Source organism: Dromaius novaehollandiae, chromosome 10, assembly GCF_036370855.1.
Source record: "Dromaius novaehollandiae isolate bDroNov1 chromosome 10, bDroNov1.hap1, whole genome shotgun sequence".
In the NCBI taxonomy this organism is placed as follows: domain Eukaryota; kingdom Metazoa; phylum Chordata; class Aves; order Casuariiformes; family Dromaiidae; genus Dromaius; species Dromaius novaehollandiae.
Genome location: NC_088107.1, coordinates 22,000,319 through 22,021,781, shown reverse-complemented (window position 1 = coordinate 22,021,781; position 21,463 = coordinate 22,000,319). Strand labels below are relative to the sequence as shown.

Genomic DNA, 21,463 nt, shown 5'->3' with positions numbered 1-21,463 from the left:
ACAGCATGCAACAGAGGAACTTGTTATTACAGAAAATCTAGTTTCTGACTAAAAACAAAGTATTTTGTATAAACCTTATCAGTGAACTAACAAGCCTGGACCATGTATGTTTTAAAGGGGAAACCACAACCCCCTCCTTGACTCTGCCATCTAATGAGGCTTGTCAAAATATAAAGATGATCTGCTTTAAAAAGCCACCGTGAATTAGGCATTCTAGTATAACATATTTAAACCATGCTACCATGCTCTACTGCTGATAAAATTGTATCCATGTTAAAAAGCATTTACCAGTCTAAATAGATTAGAAAAAAATTTTTTTTGACTCCCTAATCATCACAGATATTCCACCAAGTGTTTTTTTTTTCCTTTGGTCTAGATACAGAGAACAGCTCTTTGTTCTGCTCGGCTGGGCGGTGGGGTGTAGTCAGCCAGGAAGCATTACTGAAAAAGACAGCTCTCCCCAGCCTTCACTCCCAGCAAGGATCACCTTTGCCCTCTCTTGCACAAAGTGTTTCTGTTGCAGCGTGCCATGACGCACTGGAAGAGAGGAAATAAGTGAATGCTCTCTATTGCTGGTTGTTTTCTGAACTTGTCCCCTGTCTCTCTTCCCAGTAGGCCATGGCAAAATTACTCTGACTGCAGTTACAGCAGTCAGCTACAGCTGACTAGCTAAAGCAACAACTGTCCAGATCCTGTTTCCCGTTCTGGGAGCCAAGGTTTGCCACTCACCTTTTCATCATCCCACAAGACTGGGTCGGGCTGCTGTTAGTTCTGGCTGGTTCTCTGTCGTAATAGTTCTCATATCCTATTGCACCTGCAATAGGACAATAAAAACGAGATGTTCAAGCAGGCAAAATCTATCTCTCTCCACCAGTATGCTACTGATAGTGTAGGTGTTCAGGGCCTGGTGGAGCAGACTACAATGCATCTGCACTCGCCTTTAGCTTACTGGAGCAGCTCAGAGGACCTGAGGACTCAACAAAAGCCATTCAAGTGATTGCATGCAGATGTGTCCCTGGTGGAAAGGTATTTTTGAGCTGACACAAGCACAGTCAAGGTCCTAGAGAACCATTCCAATAGCTGTGGCTAAACCCTAATCCAGAAGGCAGTTTCCTCCATGACTGTTTTCTCTGTTGCCTTTTCTATCCCCTTCAGCTTTAAGGAGCAGAGCATGGCCACTGCGAGACTGGGACCATGTCCTTGACTCAATTGGCTGCAGTGGTTTGGGGGTGTTTTGTATTTTATTTTAGTGTTTTTGGTTTTGGTTTTGGTTTTTGTTTTTTTTTAATGTATTGAATCAGGAATTTTTCTCAGAGCTGGGGAAATTTCTTAGTTTATTGCCTGCAGCAATAATGAGCAATTTCCTGGTCTGTGCTTGTGCATAAGTGACTTGCTACCTTTCTTATCTTCCCCCTCCACCCCTTGAGAGCTGACTTGCTGTTTACCCACAGATATTTGATTTTTGTTCTCTCAGTCACAGTTATGTTACAGCACCTTCCCTCTCCCCTATGGTTGTGTTAAGGGAAAAATTGAGACCATTTCAAAGTCTAGCTTTATAGTGAAGTTGCTTAGAGCAGGTGGCCACACACCCTTTCTGCCTTCTCTGCGTTAAAGCAAAATGAACACAAGCAAAGTCTGATTCAGAAGCCGTGAGACCACATTAGTTCTGTTCTGATACGTTCTAATTAAGAAATGGGAACCTGAGTTAAGGGCTGTGTTAGTATTCTCACATTGGGCCAGCCAAGTTCATAAGCAGAGCATGCACATACGAGCGTTTATGTGGAGTATGGAGTGATCACTACAAATAACTCACAGTAATTAGGGAGTTTTCTCACCAATTTAAGGGTCTCCTTCTATTACCCTCCTAGACTGTCACCTGGTATGATTTCTAGTCTGTGATGTATGTTAAGATTAGGTAGAAGAGGAGAGAGAGCAACAGCTCTACCTGAAGAAACCAAAAGCTTTTGTCAGTATGAAGGTTACACAGTGCAAAACCACTTATTGTGCGCTGTTCTGCAAACTCATTAGCTGTGGAGATACCATGATGTTACTTCTAAAACATGTCACCTTCTAGCAGGTGGCAAAAAAAAGCAAGAGTCAGTTGTTCCTTCACTTTTTACAAAGCTCTCGAGGTTTTTTTCCCCACTATTTTCTTATTAGAAATGAGTCTTGACATAGCCAAGAACTGTTCTCAGAAAATTGCCTAGGCGACTGGAGAATGAGAAATCTTGTGTAAAAAGCCTAGCTGAGAATTGGAGCCGCCTTGTATGTAGAAGTTTCACACTGTTGCAAGGCACAGTTCTCCCTTCTCCCAGTGAAAATGTAGTTTTACCTGGGTAAATGCTCCTATATTAGTCAAGTTTAAATCCCCTATTGGAAGAAGAAGAAACTTTTACCAGCAAAATGGCATCCAGTGTAACAATATCAATATATTGATTTATCAAAATACATTTTTTTTTAATCCAGAAAACTCTACCCTTAATTGTCATAGGTGTAATGGTGGAAAGCCTGAGTGAAGACCAGGCCTTAGACAGCTCATGCTGGGGTTAGTGACAGCATCCACTCTGCCCAAGGGGCTACTACAGTGCAGATGCTGCCAGCTCTGAGCCCTGCAATGAAATCAAAGGGCTCTAGGTTGCTCTTGTACCAGTATAACTATCCCTTGGAGGACTGGGGGGCATTCGTACCACTGATGTTGGTAGCAGTGCAATTCCTAGTATGGAAGGCTGTATTAGCATCAAATGTCCTTCTCCCAGCATAGCCTCCTGCCCACTCTGAATGGAAGTAAGCTCAGCTGATACTAGTGAGACCACACTAAGGGGATTTTTCCCTTTTTGACAAAGCAATATGGTGCTACAGCAGATAGCAGAAGTGAAACAGCATCTATGCACAAATAAATGAGGGAGAAGGAGATCTTTTCGGAATAGGTACATACGTACATCCTCAGCTAATGAAAGATGAAATAGGGGTTTTCTCTCTTTTCCCAAAGGCTGTAAATCCTACTGTTTACTGCAGCAGCTGCAGGGAACTGCAGGCGTTCACTTAGTCTGTAAATAGCTTATACGGCTTGTTGAAGTAAGAGGGTGTGGTTCCTGTTTGGGGTGTGTGAAACATTAGGTGGCCTCATTTCTGTGACGTGTTCAGAGAACTCCCGCCCTGGAGTGGCGTGTTCTCATTTTGTGATTGCTGTTAGGTCTTGCTCTCCCAGTCTCCATTTCGGCACAAAGGTTTTGATCACTGAAGTCAAGGAGAAGGCTCCTTTGGCTTGCATGGGCAGAGACCTCTGAACCTTGCATCGCTTCCGCATTCTGGAGCAAAGTCAATTTCATGCAAATTTTCCCCCAGCCAGAGACTTGCCCTTATACAAACAACTTCCTGAGAGGTCAGCAGATGTTATTCCCCATCGGACAGGTGGAATAAAACAGAATACAAAGTCTGGTCTTCTCTGTGCTGCGAACAAAGAGGCAGCATCTCTGTCAAGAGGACACCAGGGTGCAGTTACGTGATAAGTTGGCTCTGACTTGTCACCACTGCGGGAAATTGAGGATGCCATCTCTGCAAGGCAGTTTGCCACCTCCTTAGCTGTGCTGGTTCAGCTGTACTGTGAAATGAGCCTGGTTTAAAAACCAAAATAAATTCTTCCTTTTTGGAGAGTTATTTTTAACTCAGCTCATTCAGCAATCCCACTTAGAGTGCTGCACAGCGACTGATGGCAGCAGCACAGCGAGGAGGAAGTGAACTGCAGTGGGTGGGAATGAATAGCCAGAGCAGAGAGAAAGCAAGAACTCCAGTGGGCTTCATTCCCGAAGGAGGTGTACTGCACAACCGCAGCCTAAACTTAACAGGTGACTTATCTGACAAGACCCATAAGAACAATTACCTGGAGGCTGTGTCCCCGTCATTTTGGTCTTGATGAAGTAGTCTATGTCTGACTCTACAACGCAGTTCTCCAAGCTGACCCGAACCTCTTCATAGAGCTACAAAACAGAGACCAAGAACTTAAATTTCAACACTTTGCATTGAGTTAACGATTAATTCTCTTCTAATACTTTTCCCCTTAAAAGATATTTTCCACTTGGCGTGTCTGATCTGGATGGATCCCTGGCTTGTCTCTGGTACAACCATTCTTCTTTACATGTAACACAACTGTTTACTTGTGTTCTGGACATCCTTTTATGGGATGAGGAAGGAGGCAGTCCAGGGCTTTTCAATGCAGTAAGGAAATTTATAGTAGGAACCAACCACTGTGAAAGTTAAAACTCAGACATACTCAAATTAGGAATAAGACCCACGTTTTTAATGATGTGAGCCATGACTCTCCAATGAGATTCAAAGTTTGAAACAAAAAGCAAAATACCAACATGAATTGGTGTATTCTCTATGTCTTCACATTTTTGAGACTGTGACTGGATGCCTTTCTGAAGGTTGTGCTTGAGCCCAAATATACTTGACTGAGTACTTATCAGCCTGGTAGTTGGAGGCATTCCCTGACAAACTGAGCAGAGGAGGCAGTGTGTCATGAAATGCAACACAGACTGTCTAAATCCAGGGAACAAGCTTGATTCAGCAGGGTCTCCCCTCACTGAGCATGCCAGAGCAGTACAGAAGCCGGTTTGCTGGAGACGATCAGTACACGTAGGGAAGGGCAGGCCAGTACCGTGTTGTTAAAGGACTCTTCCACGCACAAAGTCCTTGGCGGGTGCCCTTACCTCATCGTCTTTCACGCACTCTGTGGAGAGCTGGTTACAGTGAACCCACAGTGAGTTTCGGAGGATGGTGATGCGGTCGCACTCTTGGAGTTGGAAGACCTAAAGCCAGAGAAGAGATGTGAGGGAGAGTCGGGGTAGTTAGTTATTCATATTGCAGGCAGTGGTGGGGCTGGGACTCCTCTGCACCAAGTTCTTCTGCAAACTGTTCTGAAGGATGCTTCACAGAGGATGTCTTTTCAGCTGCTGGGGAAACTATGTCTACTCACTCATGCTCAGGGATGTTTTCTTAAGTCATTGCACCAAACTAAAGCTATGTTATACAGATAAAAATAAAGCAGAGGAACATAATCAGTATCTGGATTTGAATGCTATCTACAGCAAATGATTTCAGCGAGGGTCCTCTTTACCCATTGTACTGCAGCTTTGATGCTAAAGAAGTCAGAAGAGTGCTGTGATGAGAGGGTTGTATTTACATTAGAGGTAGAGCCAAAAATATCCATCTCTGCCCTCTGAAATGTGTTTCCAAACTTTTCTATATTGAAGCTATTTGGGGTTCTCTGGGGTTGCCTCTGTTCATTTCTGAGGTTTTTTTAATGGTAAAGAAAAGGCATTTGTCTTTCTTCAGAATTGATTCTCCTCCCCCATCTGCCAGAATTTGTCATGTTGTTATAAAGCTGACTAGGTTTGGGGGAATGAAGAGGGGAAAAAAGAAAGGAGGACTGTGAACTGAGACGGAGGAAGAGGCAGGTAAACTTGTTCTTTTAAAAACTTAAAAGAGGGAAAAAAAGCTGATCTCCAAGTTGTGCTGTTACAAGTAGAACATCAATTTTCAGTTTTATATAAGGTGTGAAAAGCTCAGATGCTTCCAGCCATCTGTTTCCATCTCCATTTGCTAGTAATTATGTCCAGAATACCACAAATGTATACACTATTCAACAAAACGTTCAGTTGGGTATACTGCATGCCATCTAATATCTTACAATCTTTTAAAAAAAAAAAAGAGAGAGAGAGTCAAGAAAGGGTCAACTGATGTCAGGACCAGTTTCTCAGAGAAAAAGCTTTTAAAGAGAACCTGAAGAGAGGAGAAAAAGGATTTCAATATCCATTCAGAGCAAAAAGCTTATGTCTAAAGCTAAGCCTTCAGTGGCCAGTGAATTAGAGCTAGAGCTGACTGGGAATTTTCCAGATAAATAGCATCCTGCCGGGAAATGCAGCTCATCAAAGAGGGAAGCAAAGTGAGTTAGGCCTTGTCAAACCCTTTGCAAATTAGAGGTGGGCGCTGTGTTAGACATATCCTACCTGCCCTGTTGGCTTTGCTAACAAACTGCTTGCAAACCTGGGCTTTTAGTGCCCAGGAATACAGCACCACCTCCGTGATGAAGGTTGTCCCAGTGCCTGCACTCGCAATCCAGGATTTTCGGGCTGTGGATGTCCAGCACTCTGCTGCGGGCCTAAGAGACCTTCCAGATTCCCTGCTGTGCAGCCAGGAGTTTTGGAGCTTAAGATGGTTTTTCTACTAGTTACTAGTTTAAAATGTCTCAATAAGTCTATCAGTTCTTCTACCTACAAGTACTTTTAAAAGAAGGAGTTAAAAATGCCACTCTGTTACGAACGGTTGTTTGAATTAAGCGGTGGACAGGTCACAAGGTCCACACATGAGGTGTACAGTACTTGGAGTTTAGCCATGTGGGAGAAATAGTGTTCTAGGTTAGGAATATTTTGCTTGTTTGTTGGCTCCTTAAGAAGGGAAAAACATGCATCAGGCAAAATTCAGGCTCGGCACAATTTCCATGGACTGTTTGTGCCAGGCGTGGGACTTGCCTGTGCTCCCAGAGAGGGAAGATCTAAAAGACTGGAGAACTGGAAAGCTATGCTCCTGGCATTTCATTTTATGTGGAAATAAAACCTGAAACAAGTAAGCATAGCAAAATCAGACCTTAGCAGATGGACAAATGTATTAGAAGGACCAATATGACAAAATGTATGGTAGATTTAGATGTCAACCAGTTCCTGTAAATTGTTGTGCAAATTTTACTAGCCGACTGCAAATCTCCTTGTCCATGCTGAGCATAATGGAAATATTGACTTCTTCTCCCCCTCCACACCCCCCTTCCCTCACCTTTCAATAGAAAGATTACTCCATGGTAGAAAGCAAATATAAAATACTCTGCAAAAAGAAAAGCTGTAGACCACAGAAAGATTCTGTGTGGCTTGGATATCTTTGCTCTCAGAAAGCTACAATACATACTTTTACAATGTATAGCTTACCAAGAAAAAATTTTTAATCTCCATTGAACTTGAGATTTAAAACAATGAAACAAACTCAAAAAATTATCCTGCATTAGAATGAGAACCCACTCTGAAAAACTTTTGCAAAACATAATCTAAAGGAGATTTTTGTTCATTCATTTAATCAAATTCTTGTTTCAATTTAAAAATTTCTTTTGAACTAAAAATGAATTTTCATGTCTACATTTCTGTTCTTTTTCTGCTCAAATTGCATTTTGTCACAAAGCAGTTACTTTAGAAACAAGCTCGTCTTGGCTCTTATGGAAGATCTGCCGTAAAGCTAGCGTATTCATATGTTATGTTGTGGGTGAAAACTGGCAAGTAGATTGCAGCTAGATTGCACTAGTTCATACGCTGCTCTGCTTCTCACACCTCTGCACTTAATTCCCCTCCTTTATATGTACATACATACGCTGAACAAGCAAGGAGAGTGTAAGTGAGACAGCTAGGAGCTGTGTCTAAATCCACTCTAGTTTTTGCAGTATTTTTGCAAAAGTCATCTACTGACACTCCCTATAAAGAAAACAGCAAAACCCTTAAGACAATATCTCAGGTCCTAGACTGATCTATATTAGTAGGATAAGATAAAGAGTGCACAAATATGTTGCAGCAAAAGTCAATGTTTACCTCGCAGGTTTTGATGTGTTCCTGTTCCCAGCCTGTCCTGACCTTATCCAGCTGCTCTATGTTCTGTTTGTACACCTTCTCTGTAAACACAGACACACACAATAGACACCCAGCAGTTAGGCAAAAATGACGCAGTCTTTCTCCTTTTCCTCCTATCAAGCATTTGCTGTGGCTCTTACTCTAGCAAACCACAGGCTTCACAAGAATATGTGAGCTTGAAGCTGATGGAGAGCAAGGATGTTTGGTGTTTTTTCTTTGCAGCTTTTTTAGAGTGAGGAAACTCACTGCATGGTTTGCAAATCATCTGTAAACTTTACAATGGGGAGAGAAGATGGCAAGTCAGGGAGCAAGAGCTGGGGCCATGCTAAGGACTCCTTAGGCACTTTCCTTGCTGGACAAGTCCAGCAAAGCACATGATTTAGTGTGAACCTCAGCAGTGAGGAACAAGTCTGAACTCACGAACAGGTTCAGGTGTTTGCTGGCTTGACCTTTTGGACATATACTGTGTTCCTGGCTGGAGAATGTAGCTGTGCTACCATGCTCTTGTGCAGTGAAGCTAGGGACTTTGTGTCTGGTTTGGGTTGGCTTGGGGCAATTTGAATGTCATTCTTTGCGCTTTCAAACTTGCTTTAAGAAGACTTTTTCTTTCCTGAGTAAAGTCCGTAACGGAGGTCTTCCATTAATTCTCTAATGAGAGCATACGGCGTGCCTCAAGGAAAGTAAAGGCTGACCATGTTCTTTAGAAGCTCCTTCATCAGTCTTTGGACAGGTGACTTTGGGAAACCTGACCTCAAACAGGGCCAGCCTGGATGTTTTGGGTGATGCTCTATCAAAATCAGTGTGCTGGTAGATCTTTGTCAAGAAAAATCTTAGTTCAGTTACACATTGTCACCTGCTTCATTTGCTGCGTCTCTGCATTGTTTGGCTTTGTTCTGACTCTGAAACAGGAAAAGAAAGAAACAACCCAACTTAATTTCTGACCATATTTTTTGCCTCTGCCCCAGTCCCCAACTTCCAGGGAAAAGGCTCAAGCTTGCAAGCACTTCTTGGCTGTCCCGCCTCCATGCACTGTTCTAGAGATCGTGGGCTATTGAGAAGGAGGGACTAGAATTTCATAGACACAGCTGCAGGGCCACTGACCCCTAGGGAAATTTGGCAGTTGACATCACTTTGCAGTTCTTGTGTGCACTCCCTCCATCCTGAACCCCTCCCATAGGAGCTCTTTCTGTTAAGTGCTAGTATGATCCAGCTTGAAGCTTCTGTCTGCTGGCTGAGCTGGTTTTTCCTAGAGTCTTCAATGTGCTTTTCTAATAGGTATTTATAAGCAAAAATAAATGGCAGTTAAAATTCTTCATCTTCTGAGCTCCTCATATAATGCACACAGTGAGCCTTTAACCTATTTTGCAAATACCAGCCTATTTCCCATAACAACTCAGAAGCCTAAAAGCAAAATTCACTCCAAGTAGAACTTTTTAAAAAAAAAATCTGCAGCTTTTAGGAAATGAAAATTTAGACGTTATTGACAGCTCTGGACTTCTAGGTCTTTCTGCACAGATGGTGATGACAGTACATTAATGCACGGCTCTAGACATCAGCGTAACACATTCTTCTCCTCTGCCCCTCAAGACAGTGCTCAGGTAGGGGTTCTCATGACCACATTCCTCATCACAGCTGGCTAGAAAATGTGTAGTAAGCTGGGAACATAAGCTTCATTCTTATTCTCATCCTGACCCAAACTGTTTGTGAGTGCTGTGCCGAATTAAACAGCTGACATGTTTCTTGTGAGATGCCTCCATGCATTTCAAACGTGTTGGCATGTGTGTGGAAATAATGGCAATGAAACACCCTGGGATTCTTCTGCGCGAAAGGAGCTGGGTCAGATTTTGATGCCATTCAAGCTGCTAAGAGTCCTGGTGTAATTTCAGTGGGGTCAGGATTTCATCCCCTCTTTGTAACTAAGGTGGGGGGTTTGGTTCATCAAGGATTTGGAGATGCTAGATATGAAATATAAACTTCTGATGCTGTTTTTAGAGTCTCCATCCCCCCGCTCCTTGAGATGATTTTTGATCCTTTCTGCTTACACTGCACTGATTTTATCGAGCCAAAGGGAGTTCATTTATTTTGTTTTCTCCATCTGTTCCGCTATAAAATGTTCCCATTAAAAGTTAGTGAATTGTCAGCTACAAGTATCAGACGATGCAATGAAGGACTGTAGTGCCTTAATTTCCAATGATTTATTTTTGAGTTTGTAAATTTTGTTGAAATTAAACTAACCATAAGGAGAGAAATGTTGAGAAAAAGATGCATTTTAATGTAAGATACTATGCCTACTTAATGTAAGCGACCAATGGCAAAACTAACTGAATGACATACTTCTGACTTGTTTCTTTTTTATGATTAATTTTAGAGAAAAATCTCATTCAGTTTCCCTTCAGGATTCATAGAGCAATTAGATCATAACCTTGGATAAATTAATTGGATAACTCAGTCCCTCCCCCACCTTTTAAAAAATCCCTGGTCTATCACAGAACAAGATGAGGGTTGCCAAGCCTTCCAGAGAAATGTGTGAAGGAAGACCTCCTTGTGAAGGTGCTGCTTTTTAATTTTGCTTCTAAGGGGCTAATTAGAAGAGAAAGCAGCAGCCCCTGGCATACTCCAGACTGGGTTGTTCAGCTGCATTCAGTCGTACCTTGTAAAGGAAAACAGCTTTCTCCCATTGAAGTATCACCTAAATATCACTGTCTTCTAAGTTACCTTTTCTGTTTGCTTTTGGTTGCCGGAAGCGCTCGTCCGCTCAAAGGCCTGCTCAGCCTCATCCGCCTCTTTGCACTTCTGCTCGTAGGTCTTCTTTGACTGCGTTGGAATGAAATAAAATGGGCAGTTTGGGGTTAGGGAACCAAGCTGATGTCCTGAGTGTTTCCTCTTTTGCAGTCTGAGAGAATGTATCAGTGCTCAAGTTTGGGGATGGTAAAGGGGACAATTTCAAATGACACCACAAGAAGATATTTATTAAAAATAGAGCTGAAAAGCTTGAGGGAGGCTGACAGCGTAAATGGTAGCTTGTCTGGGACCCCATTTCAGCTCCTCTTCTTGCAGCCCTGCAATTGCAGCTCCCAGCAGAGATTGCCTCCTGCCCTGGGCGCTCTCGCCAGATACGCAGGGAGCGTTAGCACCATCCGTGCGCCAGGCATTTCCCCGGGGCCCAGTGCAGAGAGACAACGTTAGGAGCCTGCATTCCTCGGGGTGCCAGTGGGTACTGCCACTTCCCCGGTGTGACTTGAAGCATCAGGTGGCTGAAGTCAGTGTGCTGGCTTGCTGACCCCTCCAAGCTGTGAGGCAGACCCAGCCCCATCGAGGTAACAGTCTCAATATTTGGTCAGGAACCAGAGTTTCTATTTCACAGCTTGAAAAATAAATGAAATGCCACTCCTTCCTCCTTCATTTCGAACCATCCCATCACCATTTCCTATCAGTTTGATTCTCCTTCACCTGCCCCTCTCCTCTCAATTTTAAAGAAATCAAGCGTACCCAACTATTTTATTTCATTGGAAATCAAATATTTCATTCTAATTTTGAAGTTTAACTAAAATATTCAAAATGTTCCATTCTGACAGTATGGAAATGGAATTATCCGTCTTCCTGAAAGTTTCTGGTTTGTTCTAACTTGGGGGTTTGTTTAGGTTTTCATCACAGAAGTCACTAGGATGAATAAAAGGCAGGAAGTTCCATAATGTCACCTCATTGTCGGTTCTTAAAGCAAGATCATACTTCAAATAAAATGGAAGTTTGTTTGTCCTGCAACTGTCTTTCATAAATCTCTCCTCCTCCTGGACCTGTTGAACCTATGCTAACCAGTATCAGGTTTTCTTTAGTCTGGCCCAGTTTTCATGACCCTTTTAGCTCCCTTACCTCCATGCTAAACCTCGCTATGCATCTACGCTGCTCCTGTTCCAAATTAATCTGTGGCTTTGTTCATGCAAGCCTTGAGCTTATGCTTCATCACCTCACTTTGGTTTGGCCCTCTATTACGGCTGTGGCTACAGTGAAGCCCCACATAAAGAATGATGTTCCAGCTGTGATGGCTATTGGAGGTAGGATGCAATTCCTCCACATGAGGTTAGACATGGTTTTGATCTTGTTTGTGCAGGAAGAGCCATGTAATACTATGTAATATTGAAGCTGTAACTGTGTTCAACTGATGGACTTAAACCCAGTCTGGGGACTCTTGTTTCAGTCATCTAGTCCTCAGAAGCATAGCAAATCCTTATCTACACCAAAAGAACTGCCTGTCTTAGAAGCTCTGCTAGCAATAACCATATTAAAATAAAAATTGTTAGTACAGTTCCAGCTACAGCACTGACAGATCTGCAACTACTTCCCTTTAGGGGCAATTGCCTGCTGGAAACCATACCAGCTGCCTGCAGCTCCTGTACCTGTAAGTTCTGTTTACAGGATTCCCTCACTGTTTTTGAAACCCTGTTTACACAAGCCGAAAAATTAAATTTGCTTCTCTAAGTATCCTTGCCTAGGAGGAATCAAATCCTATTTGAACAGGGGCCGTGTTCCCTCCACATAAACTTTCTGGGTATTTGTTTTGGGAGGCTGCTCAGTGGTGTTGCAGGGAAAATGAGCTTCCTCCTCTTAGCAGGAATCACATCATCTCTTTTTCTCTCTCATGCACATGTGCACACACACACGCACACGCACTCAATCCTTCTTCAAATATAGGTGTGTGTGATGCAGATTTCATCCTGTCTCAAACTGGAATCAGTTCGCACCTGAGAAACCTGTACTGAAGCTCTTTGCTTACCTCCATTGTTTTCTTATAATGCAACAACTTGGTCTTTAGCGTGCGCTCCATTGCAGACTCGTACTGTAACAAACACACAGAAGTAAGCGTTTCTTGCTTTGCATTCTTTTTCTTTTCCTTTCTTTTTTTCTTTTTTTAGTGGCAGGATTAGGAAAACTGTTGTCAGAGCCTTTCTAAGAGCCACGTGCCTCTGGGGTACTCAGCTTTTATAACTGACAGGCTTCTAAGTGACACAGAGAGCATTAATGTGCCAGGTAAAAATAATCCAAGGTAATTCTGCTTCAATGGTTTCCATTAATAGCAGAGAGGATGTTGATCCTCATTTTCTCCCCCATTCCCCCCCCCCTTTTTTTTTCTTAAGGAGACTAAATAGCATGACATCCAGTCCCATTGCACATCAAGTCTGCCAGCAGAGATCCTCTGCTGGTTGAAGAGCTTGATCTCACATCTTTGTGGAGCAAGCCAATGTATTGCCCGTGTGAATGAGGGTATTTGTCCATTCTAAACATGAGCAATTCCTGTGTAATTCATTTTCCATTGCTTTACTTCTGGCAAATTTATGCTCTATGTGATTTGATTTCCACAACGTCGTCTGGTCAGCACTGGAAGGACAGTGCTGAGTTCTCTTTTACAGCTTTAACTGTGGTATGCTCAGCCTTATGTGACATTGAGGTCCGTTCCTGTTTGGCAGGTTCTGGCTTTCTTCAGTGGGACTTTTGGTCCTTTAATCTTTAAATTCCGCTTAAGCAAAACTCTCTCTGGGGCTTCTTGGAGGATTGCTTGACATAAGGCTAAATAGCACAGTCTTGAAAGCTTACAGCAGAGCCAGCACAAACGTATATTGCAGTGTCTTGGGAGGTCACCAAAAATGCTGACACCTTCTAGCATTTCTCATGATGACTCCCTCACAGCCACATGTGTGACAAAGAAGCTTGCAGTGAGTCCTGCAAAGGAGGAGATCAAACTCCAGAGGAGTTTTTGCCTTTCTTCCAGACCCCCCTAACTGCTTCCCTTTGAGTTACGGGCTTATTGTTTTCAACAGGAGATTCTCTCTCTCTGCAGATTTCTTAGTGACAAAGTGGGGGTGGGAGAGAGAAATGCTGATGAACAGCATTTCTGGTGCTGATGTACAATCGTCTGTCCTCGCATGCCTTATTGCTTCGTGGGACAGCTGTGAACCTCCAATCTCAGCAGCAGCATTGTCAGAATCAGAACTGTTTTTACCCACTCTCATTTCCAGAGTTGTCTGCTGCTCCAAGTTCCTGCATGTCAGGGCTGTAGACATGAGATGTGTGCTGTGTTGGACGCTGCTCATATGCTTTTTTTAATTTGTGTTAAATTAGCTGGAAATTTGATTCAACTGCCCATGGAACCAGAGAAGGTGTAGAAGTGATCATTGTTGTCTCTGTTAAGAGCTACCTTTTAAAGAGACTTAGAGCTCTATAGGATCAAAGGGGATGAAGCCCAGTCCTAAATATACTCAAATCTTTATTATACAACACCAGCTAGATGCATGCTACTTATTCCAAGTATTTTTAAGGTGTTCCATATATAGGTGCTGCATTCAGCATGATGTTTGTTTTATGTCTTCAAATGTTTGTGTAACTGCATTCTTTTAGTGCATGCTAGAGATCATGTAGGATCCTACTAAAGCAACCCAATTAGCAAGGGTATAAATAAGAGAAAAGGAAGGATTAAGTTCTTACAGGAATAAGAATAGTGTCTGCAGTTACTCTAGAGAGAGTAAAAGTGACTAAAGCCTCTGTCTCCTCATTTCAGAGCATTATGTTATTTCCAATGTGATCAGAAAGAGATTTTCTTCCACAGTCAAATGCATGGAGTGAACAGGGCACTCTGGGCATGTTTTATCATCTTTTGCAGCATTCACAGCCTATGGCTAGAGACAGGACATCAGAATGGACTGTCCATTGACCCAACCTGTTTCAACATTTCTACAGTTACTCACCTTTTTTCTTTGCTCTTTCTGTCGTTCTCGGAACTCCTCTATTCCTTTCAGTTCATCCCTCAGCATTACTGCCAGCTGGATATGAGCATTTCCAACGCTTTCAATTTCTAAGGCAGATCAGAATTGGTATGCAGTGAGTGGAAAGGTCTTTAAGTATGAAGTCACTTTTTCTAGCACGTATTTCTAGGACATGGCAGACTTGCCATGAACAGGGCAGCCTTAAAAAAGAAAAAGAAAAAAAAAGGGCTTCCCTATGTTTCTGCATGCATTGATGTTGCTGAGGGTTCATGCAACCTGAACAGGGCTTGTTGCAGCTTCTTTCAGCGCCTGCAAGTTGCATCGGTGAAACCCCCCGCTGCAGGACTGGGGCATCCGCTCGGAGCAGCCTTGGCAAGCACAGAGCCCGGCTGTGCTTCCTCATAGCCCCACTCACCCCTAGCCACCCCCTTCCCTTCTGGGGCTGGAGGTCAGATGTTGTGCTGCAGGAGAGGAAGGAGCTGTGCCCTCTGCCGTCACCCCGTCCCCCTGCTCTCCCTCCCGCTGCCCTGCTGCATAATCACTGCTCTTGGGAGCTGCCTGCCTGTCGCCTGCAGCCTGGCCCAAGTGCTGCTAGAGGAGACGGCATGCTGGCAGTTCGCAAGGCTCAGCAAACACGGATTGAATTTCAGACCGTCTGGCTGAGACTGTCTGAAGGGCCTGGTAACTTCTCTGCGTTTTTTGCTTTGGTGCCTCTGAAATGGAACCTTTCGTTTTCCAAAAACGTTGAGCTCCCCCTACCCAGGCTCTAAAAACACCTTAATTCAATAGCTGCTTTTCAGAAGGATGTTTTTATTATCTAAAAAACAGGTGCTAGTACCCAGGTACACTGTCCTGTTGGATATGATGGTGTTGTATTTTCTGGCTCTGAGAGGTTTTCAGTTCGGCCTTGAGCACGTTCAGAAAGCGTACTGCTTCCATGGCAGTGGTTTGTAGAGGAGGGAGCAGAGCTGATCTTCTGTGACTCAATCCGGATAAAACTAACTTGAGAAACCAGCCAAAAAATTGCCAAAGACCAGCTTTTCCTGATGGAAGATGAGACAGTGTATTTTGTGGGGACACAGTCAAGTGTAATTAGATTTCTGGGGTGTTTTACAGACACTCAGGGATATCCGTAATCAAGAGCATTAGGAGACATTTATGTCTCCATTTAACACCATCCTCTGGGGAGCGCAGAAGTGACAAGTGACAGAAAGGAAGGGACACTGCCCTGGGGAATTTGGTCATGGTCATCCAGCAAACTGGAGACACTGACTGACATGCTGCAAATATATTCTAATCAGTCAGTTATGCTTTTTTTTTTTTAATTAGTTTTCAGTCATGCTCAACTGATTGGCACCTGCTTTCTGCACTGGAAAAGGGAACTGATTCCTCACTCGGAAGTGAGGAGGGTGTGCAGTGAGGGCTCCCAGCGCGAAGATTTCTGGGACCTGAATAGGGAACTGATTTGGAGTGCTCTGTTTCATCCCTTTGGAGAAGAAGTGAGGTGGTGAGTGAGAGCAAGAGCCTGGAGGGCTCAGTTTGGGGGGAAGAGACTGGAGCAAGCACTGTTCCAGCTAAAAAGTTTCCAGGAGCAGTTTTCTTTGCCACCAGAGACTGGATTCAATGCCCAGCCCTGGAGAGGGTGTCCCCAGAGAGTGTCCTTTCACTCTGCTCTCCACAGTACAGGCTGGAATAGAAGAATTGTAAATAAAGGGGGAAGAGGATGAAAACTCTCAAAGGGGGTGGACACATAAGGTGTCTTACCCAGGTTAGAAAGGAAGATGTAAATACTTACGTTGCTTAAGGCTCTCAAATGCTGCCTTCAGTGTGCTGTGGGGTGAAAACCAAATGCAACTTCATTAGTATAGGCTTTTCAGAGTGGGTTTTGAATCTAGAGGAAAAACTTTCCCTCAGAACCTCAAAGATCCACATAGAAATAAAGTTCTTATTAGTCCTGTCATAAAAAGTGACCGTGCTAACAGGCACGATAGCATCAATCTGTTAGCATGAGGAAATGCAATAAAATGCTCCATGAAGCAAGGAATTACACTACTCTTTATGTGCACCCTCTTTTTTGATCCCATGGTATCTGGAGTTGTGAACGTTAACAGACATTTCTCTGTTCCTGCACCTTGCCAATAGATACAAGCCATCTGAGTGAAGTAAAGATGATTAGTGGAATTGGATTTTGGAGCACTAGCCTGAAGGGTAGAGAGGAAACAACCCCACCCTCTATGTTGAATGCATCACAAGCAAATTTTTCCTCCTCAGTCACCCATGCAGTGCAGCAGCTACGCTACACAGCATCCTCTATACTATGCTTTTGTAGCACCACCATGTGGTACAGATCGCTGTCCTTTAAAAAAAAAGATTATAAATGGTTCAGAGAGCCTACCTAGGTTTTGAAACCCTGATGCTCCTAAGGGCTTTCAACCTTTGAGAAGCACAGCTTGCTTAAACTGTGCTGTGAAATGGGGCATCAATGCTAGGCTGTGAAACAGAGTGTGGAGATTAGCAAAAAGAGACATTATGCTGCTCAGTCTGATGAACCTACGCCACTAAGAGAGAGGTGCTACAATGGAGCATTGCAGGAGGTGATGAAAAGGTAACGATAGATCACCTGGTGTCCTGATTTTGTGCAAGCCTCTGTCCTTTTTAAGGATGCAACAGAAAGACCAGCACAGAGGTGGTGAGGGAGGAAAGCACGGTCTATATGAGGCACTTTCAACTCAACCTGCTCTAGCTCCCGGTTTGCAGGCTGGAAGGGCACTTGTAGACACACAAGCCAGGGTTATGCTGTGATTTGGAGGTGTTTCAGATTTACAAGTCATCTCTTCAGAACCCAGACTGTATTTTTCCCTGGAGGAAAAGGGTCTGAGGTCTCCAGAGAGCCCCTTCCTGGCCCATGGGGGAGCCCAGGAGGAAAGCTTGTTCATGAAGAATCCAAAATCTCCCTGGCTGAAGCTTGGCTACTGGGAGAGCCCAGGAAAGGATGCATATCGCTTCCCAGCCATGTGTGACTACAGATGGGTAGGGAAATCCTGTATCTCTTGAGTCATTCTAGGAGGTTTAAGAGACACATGAAGGACTCTAATTGCCCTGTGCTATTTTAGACTGGACATCTGTTTCCTAATCAAAGCTTGCTCTTGCAGAAGCAAGACTGCCTTACCAGGCATAGGAGAAATGCAGAGGAGTTGGGGAAGACTGGATTTGTCTTCAGGGATAACTGCCTTGCAATCCACATCCAAATCTAACTTTGTAGCTACGTGTGCAAATACAGGGAAAAGGCTTTCAGCCAGAAATGACAGGTATTGACCTTACTGTTTGACTCTTTCAGCTTCTTCTGAAGGAAATAACTAAATTTATTGCCTCTCTCCTGAGATGAGTCAGAGGAAACATGGTAGGTTGAATATTTTTCGGGTTATAGTCCTAATAATCCTTGAACATTCTGAAGGTTCATTTGCCTTTCCTACCGTACCCTGTTCACAAAAATTGAGTCCAGTGTGAAATTCTGATAGAAACTAAATTTTCACAATGAAAGGAAACAAACAGGATTCTTTCCAGTTCAGTCATAAAAGCTTGACCTTAAGAGACAAATTGAATATCACCAGGTAAGTTAGCCTTTTTCCCACTCCAAAGCTCTAATAGTTTTTTTGAAAAATGTGGTGTACGAATGGAATGAAATTAGCTTTTTTGTCATGGATTTTTTCCAATGGGAGGTGGGGAAAGTGCTAGCAACTTCATCCCAGAAATATGTAAATACTGAAGCTAAAAAGGCAGAACTCTTAACACAAAAATACAGGACACTCGCAAACTGCACATACTCTTTGCACATTGTGTTGATCTATTATTCCTAGAGATTTTTTCTTTGATGCTGGTGATTCAGTTTATGCCAAGACTGGCAAAATTGCTGTACTGGATACTGAAGAGTAATGCATTCTCAGTACACATCAAGGACAAAAGCAGTTTGCTGCTTTTTCAGTTTCCAGGCATCTGAGCTACTAGGGTATTTCATGATCAGAAGCCATATAGGAAGCTTTTCTCCTTTTTGCTGGCTCCCTGTGAGGATTGGTCTGTCTTCTGGTATAATAATGCATCTGGCTATGAACAACTGAGGGACCCATTTGCCCCCTGCGTGGTCTCTAACTGCTGTTTCAGAAAGCTCTGGCCTTTCGCTCTATGTATGAGAGATTTGTCCAGTCAGTTCCCTAGCTGCTGATTAGGGCAAGGCCACAGTCCGTAAGTAGGTTGAAATAGACTTAAGCCATTTCCTTCCTTATTTTTATAATACTTTCCTGAAATCGGTGAATCAGATCCCTCATCCTTATGGGGCTTTAGGGAGTGGCAAATATGTCATTGTGCCAAGTTATGTGAGGGAGAGGATAAGTAAATCAGATCTTGACCCGTGGATCCATCAGGTGTTCGTTTATGACTGCTGGGCTGCAGGGACGTGCGGGCTGCAGCAGCAGCCTTACAGATGAGCTCTTCATCGCTGCTAGACGCTCTGATTAGACCAGTGAAATATATCATTTCAGTGCACTAGGTGTAGTAATGGAGGGTTTAATGGAAGTAACCTATGTAGCAGAGATGTGTACGTGAATTTTAACTCTGTCAGTGCTCTTTTGTATATATTCAACCTATTAAAACGTCTCCCGTTAGGGTTCATCTGCGTGTGACTTTCTAAAAAGGTTTGTAAGACCTTTATCCCGAAGCGTCCAAAGTGAGGGTGGCTCACTCTTTTGGTCCCTTTAACCGAACGCATTATCCTCGCAGTAAGCTCTGCTGCTCAGCGCGGTGGCAGTAGTGGATTTTTTGTTTGTTGTGGCCAGATTAGAAAAACTGAGGTTGAAAATAATTCAAGCAAAACTATAGATTTGCACTTTTTTCTTTTTTCCTGTTGCTCAGTTCTAGTGTTTCCATGACAAACCTGGAAGACTGTGAAATTGCTCAAGCCTCAGACAGAGCAGCAGCCTTCCCTTTGGGCACCGCTGCGTGCAGCCAGCTGCAGACGTCTCGTTGAAATAGCGTTGGACAGAAATTTACTGTGTGTGTTTGTTAAAGACTCCCCCTTGGACATTTAAAGATTGGATTTGTCAAAATGAATTTCTGATGGAGAAAGGATTGACTCAGGCTGGAGGAACGGGGAGCAGAGGGGGCCCGTGCCAAAGCCGTTCTGCAGCGACTGCTGGTGACTTTCGCCATCCAGTGGCTAAACCATCCCGACCGTTAGCTGGAATACGGACGCGTACTGCTGCCTCTCGAACGGACCTCGTCCCGCCCGCTCTCTTCCTCTGCCTTCTCCCCCGCCGTCCTTTGGACCTTGTCTTTGGGAAGGAACGGTGCTGTCGCCGCACGGCAGGCTCTGCCGGGCAGCCCGGCCTGACACCAGGACCCAGGGAGCACGCTGCACGTTTCACGGAGCATGGAGCGTGTCACATGGAGCGCTGGGACCCCTCGCTTCCCTGTCACCACAGCCTCAGCGTTGCTGCCCCAGAGATGTAACTGCCAGAGCCCTGCCTGCGCCAGTGCTTACCCCACCGCTATGGCCGCGGCGTGCGCTGTCGTGTCGCTTCTTTTTGCAGCTTTAGGCTTGATGGTTCGGAGATTTTTGTTCAATTCTTTGCCTGCTCCCTCAACTAGAGGCTGATTTAACTGAGTAATTCATAGAATCTCTTTAAAACTTGTACACAAGAAGGTAAAACTTAGGCTTTTCTAACCGGAAAACCACAGCTTTTTTTTTTTTTTTTTCTTTTAGCCTTTGCTTGGTGAATAGAAGTAGAAAATACCCCCTTCCTCTTCTCTGCTAGATTTTTGTTTGATATCGTCAGCAATGTCTACCGTGTTCTGTTCTTACAGTAATATTTTTAAAGCATTTTTTCTGAAGCTGGGAGAAGTCTCTGTCAGACGAAGTCTGCAGAGCACTGCCAGCAGTCATGTCACCCTCTGCCTCGGATAATTTAGATCCTGATAACATGGTTATGAGACCATTTCAGTGGCAGTCCCCTTTCAAGCCATGTTAGCATTTGTCTTTCCTCCTGCAATATAGGATAGATCCAGTGAAGTTTTACCAGCACTTTCTTTCTGTGAAGCCCGGCGGTGGTGGCAAAGTGTGGGAAACGAGCTCAGAGCCATCTGGGCACGATTTGCACCTGGGACTGTCTGCACTGCAAAGAGTAGCGGTGGGGAGGGAGGTTGTGCTCTTTTAAAAGGGAGGTAGCTAACTCGATACCAGGTCCTAGGCCAGGCATATGGCCGAATATTTCATGCTACAATCACGTCTGATGTTGCTTAGTGGAGATATGGTGAAAACATCAAAGAATTCCTTTTGCCAGGAAATTTTCCTCTTGTTCTGAGAGGAGGTATAAACAGAAAGGCAAAACCATTTTGTGCAACTAGAAAAAGATCTGTACAGGTCCCAGCTGTGGTATAGTGTCTGAGGCACCTGGAGCGGGAAAAAGGCATGGGCAGACCTTTCCTTTGACTACTGGAGCCCAAATTTCTGCCTGTCTGTAAATTATAGCAAGGCACTAGCTAGCGTGAGTGGCCGTGTTGTCATTAGGGGAGTCTGTACTGCGCAGGCAGGATGGGCTCAGGGGCAGGCTGGAGCATCTCTTTCGTGAACGTAGCAAGTGTGGAGGGTTCCTCTAACGCTGTAGTGTGTCTCCATGCAAGTTTTTGCTTCTGGTGCTTGGATTTTTTCAGATGTATGTCAGAAGCGGCAGCAGCCCCACACAGAGTGGGGGGGGGGGGGGGGTACCATCGCTGCCAAGGCTGGTCACTGGGAGTACGCACAGATCGCAGCAAGAAGTGGGATGGGACATCCACATTCCCTCTTCCCCCTCTAAATCTATGCCTGTAGACTACAGATTAGATCCTCTATGACTCCAGAATCACCTCCACCATTCAAATCAAAGAATAAAACCATCAAAATAACTTTTGTACCTTTTTAAACATAAAGCTAAATTTCCTCAATCCTCCTGGAGAGAGACCAGCACAGTACAAAAAATGCCTGTCCTCATCACATGAGAGCTTATCTAGATTGGA

At 43.9% G+C, this 21,463-nt stretch overlaps 1 protein-coding gene across 1 annotated transcript in view; it reads right to left on the bottom strand.

Moving 5' to 3' along the window:
• The window catches only part of PSTPIP1 (proline-serine-threonine phosphatase interacting protein 1), a 60,887-nt gene that overhangs the window by 8,400 nt on the left and 31,024 nt on the right, over window positions 1-21,463 (bottom strand). Inside the window, exons 4-12 of the mRNA XM_026109460.2 lie at window positions 16,215-16,249; window positions 14,402-14,508; window positions 12,436-12,498; window positions 10,380-10,478; window positions 8,518-8,563; window positions 7,626-7,705; window positions 4,710-4,808; window positions 3,881-3,977; window positions 730-814 (exon numbers count right to left, since the gene is read on the bottom strand). Coding sequence (XP_025965245.1) covers window positions 730-814; window positions 3,881-3,977; window positions 4,710-4,808; window positions 7,626-7,705; window positions 8,518-8,563; window positions 10,380-10,478; window positions 12,436-12,498; window positions 14,402-14,508; window positions 16,215-16,249 — 711 coding nt within the window. The remainder of the gene's footprint in view (window positions 1-729; window positions 815-3,880; window positions 3,978-4,709; window positions 4,809-7,625; window positions 7,706-8,517; window positions 8,564-10,379; window positions 10,479-12,435; window positions 12,499-14,401; window positions 14,509-16,214; window positions 16,250-21,463) is intronic.